Source organism: Eucyclogobius newberryi, unplaced genomic scaffold, assembly GCF_026437365.1.
Source record: "Eucyclogobius newberryi isolate DKJ021-1_F unplaced genomic scaffold, fEucNew1.0.hap1 SCAF_10, whole genome shotgun sequence".
NCBI lineage: Eukaryota > Metazoa > Chordata > Actinopteri > Gobiiformes > Gobiidae > Eucyclogobius > Eucyclogobius newberryi.
The window spans coordinates 34,512,427-34,521,414 of record NW_027315724.1 but is presented as its reverse complement, the minus strand read 5'-3'; the positions used below and the strand labels follow the sequence as shown (position 1 = coordinate 34,521,414).

General features: G+C 41.5%; 1 protein-coding gene across 2 annotated transcripts in view; it reads left to right on the top strand.

The window, feature by feature from the left end:
* Nucleotides 1-212: 212 nt before the first annotated feature.
* Nucleotides 213-8,988, top strand: part of ecel1 (endothelin converting enzyme-like 1) — an 87,688-nt gene continuing 78,912 nt past the window's right edge. For both annotated transcript variants that reach the window (XM_072455725.1, XM_072455717.1), the window contains exons 1-7: nt 213-325; nt 1,577-1,795; nt 3,056-3,496; nt 4,408-4,660; nt 5,748-5,816; nt 6,363-6,473; nt 7,190-7,282. In XM_072455725.1, coding sequence (XP_072311826.1) covers nt 1,623-1,795; nt 3,056-3,496; nt 4,408-4,660; nt 5,748-5,816; nt 6,363-6,473; nt 7,190-7,282 — 1,140 coding nt within the window. In that variant the 5' untranslated portion in view covers nt 213-325; nt 1,577-1,622. The remainder of the gene's footprint in view (nt 326-1,576; nt 1,796-3,055; nt 3,497-4,407; nt 4,661-5,747; nt 5,817-6,362; nt 6,474-7,189; nt 7,283-8,988) is intronic.

Sequence of the window (8,988 nt, the reverse complement as noted above, 5' to 3'; positions counted from 1 at the left end):
ACTGTTTACCTCTGTTTCCAACGCGCTACAACAGCTTTGTTCAGCGCTTGTTGTTATCGAGAGCAAACTGAACTGACAGAATCCATGAGTTTCCCGAGGACACGTTCTCCCTGTGGATCAACCGCCGCCATCTCCACCTGCCGGGCACCGCTGTCCGGCAGGTGTAGCTTTTTCCTCCCTGTCCCAACTCTTTTGCTTGTTTTTGTGTCGACAGGTGCAGTGAGATTAGTCGGAGAAGAGGGACGAGACTGAGCAAATGGAGCTGCTCAGAGACAGAGGATGAGCGAGGGGGACACGCTTCAATAGTAGACTTAAAGACTTAAAAGTAAGAGTTTTTATCTTATATCGTGGCACAGTTGGACTATTATTCAACGATTAGCCTCTTGATGTCATTTAATTACCTTTACTGTGTAACAAGCTTTAATAAATAAAGTTTCAATTCACATGCCATGTCTACATTACTTTTCTAAAAACCCTTGGGGACCCCTTGAGAATCTTTGGGACCCAAAATTTGATCCCGAGGATGGAAATGACTGCTATATACAAAAGGCAGACGTACATTAAAAAAAAATACACTTTTATTAATAAACATATTGAAAAGAGAGGAACATTTTGAACCCCATAATCAGATATAATCCTCATACAATACGATACTTTTATCTGCTGTGAAGTAAGTCTATGACACACGTGGATCATCCGATAGTTTGGATATCTGAAATCACAATATTGATCTAAAACAGGGGGCACCAGCCTCTTTGTGTCGCCTGCGTGCGGCTCTTCCAAACATAGAACAGCTCATTCAAACCTTCTGGAAAGCCTTTTTATTTGAGAGCTGGATGTGCAGTGACTGCAACAGATGAGATAACCAGCTCCATGTCACTTTCTATTTTTTCAAACTACACCCATTAAAAAGTAGTTACAAGCTGCTAAAGTAACCAAACTGAAAGTGACACCTCAAACACGCAAAGAGTGCCATGTTTGGATCCCAACGACAATGTTTTCTTTTGAAGACAACGAAACAGGAGACAAATAATGCCCATTATCTTTGTGAGTGTCAGGAATGGGATGTTAGGAGAGACACTATCAGACCAGGACCAACCCAGAACTAAACCAGGTCCAACTCAGGCAGGACTAAGAAAGTTTTGAATCTGGACTCACACAGGACTGATATGAATACTGAAACACAGAGCCACAGGAGGGGAAACTGTTGAGTAGGAAAGGTCGAATCCTCAATTCCTCAATGTAATTGGAGGGCCATTTAGGCAAACTGAACTGGTAGCCCTCGACCAACTTGGTGCTCTTGAAGTGGTCCCAGCGCTAAAAAGGTTGGCGACCCTCTAAAACAACTTAAAAGTCCGCTGACTTCTTGTTAAAAGTTACGAATCCGATTTGCGCTTGCTCTTTTGTGGTACGCTGCCAGCTGCAATTTACAGGAGCGAGCAGATGATTTATATTTTATTTTTTTCAAACATTCATGAATCACTCTAAACACAACTTCACGAGGGTAAATGAGAAACAAGTACGGTTAAAAGTGTACTTAATACGTCTCTTTTGACTGAATGTTAATGCGTGGCAGAGGGTGAAGGGATGATCACGCGCTGAGCTGCTCCTGCCCTGTTACCATGGAGAAGACCTACTCTCTGACGGCACATTATGACGAGTTCCAGGAGGTGAAGTACGGCGGGCGCTACAGCAGTGACATCCTGAGCAACGGCATGACCCTTCACCTGGGGGGCAGCCTGGACCGGCACGTGGGGCGCGACCGGGGCAGCACCTGGACCTCCAGCAAGCACAGGTGGGAGTTCTGCTCCGGGCACGTTTGGCGAGAGCGTTTTCAGCTGAAGTCATGTTTAAATCATGGAAAGTGTTGCCTCTTCTCAGATTTCTCAGTATGAAGTGACAACGATGTGTGTCAACGGGAGATTAGGGAGTTTGTGTTTCTTGTAGAGGTGGTTAAAAAAAGAAGAAGAATTTTGCTGTTGTTTTTATTCTTTTTTTTGTTTTTTTTAAAAGACCCAATCTGTTTTCTTTAGCCCTTCTAGGTCTTTTTTTTGTCTTGAATTTATCTCTCTCTTTCCTTTCACTTTGAAAAGTACAATTTTGTTTAGAAAATTTGCTGAATTAGAATATTGAGTATAATGTTTATATTTCAAATAAAAGAAATACAGCAAAAAGAGCTGATTGAAAATAAACTGAACATAAACCACGGTATAGAGTGATCTTTTAGCACTTTTCTGATGCTTTGTGGAAATATTGTTATCAAATTAATGCAAAACATTCTGAGGTATCCATTTTTGCTCAGTGTATTATTTACTTTTATATTGTCTATTCTATTGGAAATAATTATTACACAATTTAGAAGGAACGTTTCTATATTAACATCACACTTCGCATCCAAACAGTTACGCAGTACTTGTCTATACAGTAGTTCATTTTAATTGGTTATATTTTACTCATATTTACTCGGCTTTACTTGTATTTAATGCTTATTTAATAATGGCGATATGGAGCGATACAGTAAATGTAGATTATCCTCTCAAAGCTGAGTTTAAGGGCACAAAACACAGTTGGTAAAACCCTCCAGCTGCATTGAAGGATGGGTCAAATGCAGATGATGTGAATTTGCTCCCCCACTCTGTCCTATTGACCCCAAAATGGTGTCAAACGTTTTTGCATCGTTTGCGCACACAATTTTGCAGTTTTTCACGCTTTGTTTTTTGAGAAATTGATCATCGATTGGTTTTGGTCTGGTCAAAAGGTGGAGTTGGGCCCCCTGCAGTGTCCGATTAACCCTAAAATGGTGCCGCCCGTGTGTTTATAAATCAGAAATCAGGATCACAAAAATGGATCGTCCACAAACGCACCATTTTTTGGGGCCATCGGACATTGGAAGGTAAATCCGGCACCACAACTTCAACTACGCAGACCATAACCAATCATTTATCTGATATTGTTCACGTTTAATTGGGCCGTCAGTGGAGGCCAACTTCCCACGGGTGCCTTACGATAGCCGTGGCCCAAACGTGCGTCCAACCCGGCCCTCTCTCGTCAACAGGAACCGCGATATGAGCGGCTCCGGCAGCAGCGGCAGCCTCCCGCGGTGGAGCCGGAGGGAGATCTGCCTGCTCTCGGCTTTAGTGTTCGCCGCCGGGATGTGCGTGATTCTGGGGAGCATGCTGGCGCTCAAGTACATCTCCCTCGACGCCCTGCAGGACCCGCAGTGCCGGCAGGACTGTCAGAAGAAGCGCTCGTTGCTGCGGGCGGCGCGCTTCGTCCAGGCCAACATCGACCCGACCATTCAGCCCTGCGAGGACTTCTACTCGTTCGCCTGCGGGGGCTGGCTGCGGCGCCACGGCATCCCCGAGGATAAACTGAGCTACGGCATCATCACGGCCATCGGGGAGCACAACGAGGAGAAACTGGAGCGCCTCCTGCTGGAGCCGATCAGGCGGCGCGGGCCGGAGTCGGCAGAGCGCAAAGTCAAGGAGTTTTACCGGTAAGAACGAATGGATTTGATGGAGTTAAAAAAATGTCCATAAGTGTGTTGTATGTTGGTGGCTGTAGTTGAAATCTGATTATTGTTAGATTTTTGGAGTTAGAACATCATTAAAAGGATATTAAAAGCAGCTAAATGATCTGATTACTTTCGGATCATGGTCCCTCTGATTATGCACATCAGATTTTCAGGTTCACATGCCATTTGAATATTTTAGAGGTCCAAAATTCAGATAATATTCAGATTTTGGTGCACATGTTGACATTGCCAGGGTTTTCCAAGCTGTGGTGGGCTACACTAATGGTATGTCTTTCTGCAGTTTTCCAGCCAACAAAAGTTTGAAAAAGCAAAAAAACATAAAAATAAGGGTATAATATAATATTTCTGGACTATTAATTTAACTGAGATTTCACATTTTTGTCTGATAATTAAACCTGAATTAAAACGTTCAAAGAAGCACTGTTCTGTTGGCTTGACATAATATCGTTAATAAGATACTTTATCTATTTTTGTCAATAACGCTCATTATTAATCAGAATATAGTATTGTTGGTGTTTTATGGATGGTAAAGACACATATGGATTTTAAACGTTTGAGCGCCATTGTGTACCAGGAAATAAACAAGACCACAATGACAGTTATAAGTTAGTTATAAGACAAAACAATGATGCAGTGGATGATACGGCTAAAGGCTGTTGCGTTTGATGATAAATCTAATATAAACTATATAAAGGGGAAGATAACAAAGCATAACTCTTCTTTCTGCTCCTTTTCACAGTTTTGTATTATGCTTAACTGTATGTCACTGATTATGTATTTGTTTTATCATTTGAAAAAATCAGACGAACAGTTCCTTCTTCTCATTCTTTACACATCAATATTAATATATGTTTTTTTACTGTCTGGTGCAGATCTTGCGTAAACATAGAGGAGATCGACAAGCTGGGGTCGGATCCGATGGTGGAGGTGATCGACGGCTGCGGCGGGTGGGACCAGGCGTCGGTGCACAGCGGTTTGACGGCGGGCTGGATGACCGAGGGCGCCCCCCAGAGGCCAGACATAAACGAGATGCTGTACAGGACGCAGGGGGTTTACAGCACGGCCGTGTTCTTCTCGCTCACGGTCAACGTGGACGACAAGAACTCCTCCAGGAACGCCATCAGGGTGAGAACGCCGTTTACTCACTGCACGCTGCAAACCGAGCACACGATGCGTTTAAGACCCTACTGCACAACCAGAGATGTATACCAGGAAAAAGTTGTGATTACTTTCAAAATAAGAAAGTATTGTCAATCTTTTTATGTTTAATTATAAAAAAAATAAAAAAATAAATAGAATAAAATAAAATATTATTTATTTTATTTATTTTATTTATTTTATTTATTTTATTTATTTTATTTATTTTATTTATTTTATTCAAAATAAATACAATAATAATAATAAATAAATACAATAAATACAAAATAAATAAAATAATACAAAAAAATAATAATTAACATTGTGTTAATAAGTACAATCATGTTTTTTTTTAATTTAATGAATTGATAATCACGGAAATAAACTTTTCTTTTAGCTCATGAATAAATAAAATTAAGTGTTTTTAAGGTGCAATAGTTAATGTATGATTAAAGCCTTCTGCACTAGAGGATTTCTTTTGACAGATTTTCAGCCTAATTTCCGTCTCTGTAAGTTCGAGGAGGCGCGGCTCCAACAGAGATTCTTGTACGTGATTGTTTGTCATGGCGCGTGTCTCTGGGGTCAATGTTTTTCTGTTACAAAGCTCAAATTGCGATGTTCCAACGACTTTACCACAGCCAATCAAAAGCAGCCAGACGGTGACAGGCTCTTAAACTTTAGAAATAGCACAAACAAAACCGACACAGAGTCTGTTTCATTCTACATGACTAACAGTATCCTTACCTTTAGTGAATATATCAGTCTCCCGTGCCATTTATAAACAGGGTATAATCCACACACAAGTAAGCGCTCGCATCGTATCCTCGAGTATTCGTTTTCATGACGCATAACGATCAAAAAATTGTACTTTTCAATAATAACAAAGGGCTTCACGATGCAAAAAGAATTCAAACTGTCATTCTAATAACACAGAGACCAAACACAAAGACCAGTAAAACGAGGAACGTACGGTGGAGGTCGAGGTGGAGTGAATTCCACAAAGAAAGTCCATGAATCCTCCTCCTTTTCTCAGCAAAGGTTCACGTGATTAAAGTCTGTTCCTTGTGTGTTCCAGGTGGACCAGGAGGGACTCACGCTGCCTGAACGAAGCCTGTACCTGGGACAGGACGAGGACAGCGTCAAAGTAAACACTCTAAACATAATGACTTTACTCACAACATCCTTCTTCACCTTTTGTCCCATCGATGAGCATCCACCCGTACGAGGGGTTTCTTAATATTGTCAATATCAATACTGATTAGTGTACGCACATTTAAAGGCGAGAGATCAATGTGTTTGGATGCGTTTTTCATTGTTTTATGTCAAAGAAAGAAAAAGATAGACAAACTGATTGATCCATTATATCAGAAAAAAAATAAGTTTATTTAGCACATTTCAAATACTTCTTTTGTAATATAAAATAACATGCAGTATTCAGGGGTGGACAATATTCTTTATCAAGTCAGATCTGTCAAAACGTCTATTTTATTATTATTTGACGTCTATTTGAAATGTTAAACGTCTCGCAAATGAATCGCAAAAGTGAAAAAAAGAAATGCCTCCGCTCTTTTTCTTGCATTTCTGTCCATGAACGATAAACTGGATATTCAAATTTTGCACATCTTCAACTCCTAAACGTTCTCCGTCTCCCGCTCTCGCTCATCGCCGCTGGTGTGACTGTGTCGGGCAGATCTTGGCGGCGTACAAGGCCCTGATGGAGCGACTGCTGAGCATGCTGGGAGCTCACAACGCCACGCAGAAATCCAAGGAGATCATTCTTCTGGAGACGCGCCTCGCCAACGTGAGTGTGCGCTTCTCAAACTGTCGTGCTCGCGCTTTGACCGTGGATTTTGCCCGTTTATCGGTTAGACTGCTTGGGTTTAGTCTACGCTGCGGTGAGTCCCGGGTTAAGTCCTGGCAGAAGTCCTTCCTGTCCAATCAAGACCGAGTTATGATTCTTTAGACCTTGTCCCAGTTAGTTATGGATTAAAATGGTTTGGATCTGATTTAATCCAGGTTTAGATCTGGTTTTGATTGGCTTTGTCCCACTTTAGACCCTGTGTGCTCCTGCTTAACTCAATTTTGGAGTTTTATCTCCAGTTTGCACAATTTAGACCAGGCCTATTCAACTTGGGGCCCGGGAGCCAGATCAGGCCCTCCAAATGATCTGATCCGGCCCACGATACATCGTCCTTTACTGGATTAGTCCTAGTTTAGACTGGATTTAGTCCTTGTTTGATTCCATTTTAGACCTGGTTTGGTTTGATTCACAATTTATTTTTTGGAGATTGTCAATTTTGCAGCACTTTGTTGGTAAAGCCTTCTATTTTACCACAAAAGTCTAATAAAGCAGTATTTAGTTTATCATTTCTGAAACAGATCTAGAGTTGTGGATATTTTGCGCCAAACCCCAAATGTGTTGTTGAACCTGATTCAGACGCACGTTGAAAGTCAGTTTCACGACTCGGCGATTTTGTTTGTGCGTGTTTTAACGTTGGATTAAACGTGCTTTTCCAGATCACCATCTCTGAATACGACGACCAAAGAAAAGACATCAGCACCATGTACAACCGCATCACTCTCAGGCAGCTGCAGAAGATCGCTCCCAGTGTGAGCATCGCAATATCTTTCCTTTTCGATAATCATTTAAAGATCATTTCCAGAGTTGTGAATTTGAGTCGGCTATAATCCTTTATTTACGCGCTAAGTTAAATAGAGTTTGTTCGTAAAGTGAAATTATGTCGATAAAGACACGTACAACATAATCGATTTTTCACTCAAATCTTATGACCTGCATATTTCTGTTTGATCCGGATTATTTGTAGTTAATTGTTCTGTTTTGAGCTCGTAGTCAACTCGTAGTTCAGGAGAAAAGGCCCCAACGAGGAAACATCCGACACAAACGATCCAACGATCAAAGACGGAACTGACGTCGCGACAGACAAATGGAAAATTGACATTCAGACAAATTCCATAAACTTTGGACTAAACAGGAATTAAATGTAGGACTTTTTATGCCACCATTTAATGTATGTTTTATCATGCTGTGCCATTAATATTTGTATTGTTAATTTTGTCTTAGCGTCTTGTTTTGTGTTCTTATTATTCCAAAAATCGGAGAAAAAAATGTACAAAAATACACACGTTTTAAAAATAATAGATGAATAAAATCAGGGAATCACACTGGCCATAACTCTGCCACTTAGTCGGAATATTTAGAGTATTTTTGAGATTAAAAAAACGTTGATTGAGTCACGGAACATTTAAGATAGATCATATTGTTCCATAGCAGCACAAAGGATAAAATGATGTGCGATGGATCACGACTTAAACTCCGACCGAGCATTTTAAGTAGAGAGCGACACACACACACACACACACACAGACACACACACACACAGACACACACACACACAGACACATACAGACATACAGACACACACACATACACAGACACACACATACACATACAGACATACAGACACACATACACACACACACAATCACACAATCACACACACACACACACACACAATCACACACACACACACATACACATACACATACACACACACACACACACACACACACACATACACATACACATACACATACACACACACACACACACACACACACACATACACACACACACACACACACACACACACACACACACACACATACACACACACACACACACACACACACACACACACACACATACACACACACACACACACACACACCGGGACACAAATGAGTCACAAAGCTGTCCGCCCCGCAGCGCAGACGGAGGGAAACCGCGGCCAAATGAAAAAAGGCGGGTTTGAGAGAAAAGCCTGAAAACGAGGAGACCCCGCGAGGCGTCTGGGGAGAGGGGAGGCCGGCGAGAGGATGAGGAGGAAGCGCAACAAAAGAGGATGGAGGAGGGAGATGGAAGTGAGATTTAAGAAGCATCAGGCGGAAAGACGACGTGAGAGAGACAGATTAGAGGCACGTTTAAGAACACAACAACGGCTCTTCGCTTCACGTCGCTCAAAGGCGTTTTCGAGAATGTTTGCTCGAGTTTTAGAAGTTTTTAAAATGTACGACTGAGACACGTGGCAGTGATGGATTGTAGCTGGGGCTAGCCACATTCCACATGTCACGCTACTGCTTACAACTCCGCCAATAGACTTTTGTGGAGGAAATGACAGGAAGTGACATCATGCATTATTTACACACACACAAAAAACACCTTTCTTGACACTCTAAACATGAATTCAACAAAATAAAGTCGCTCTCATATATTTTTGTTCGTCAAATAAAACACA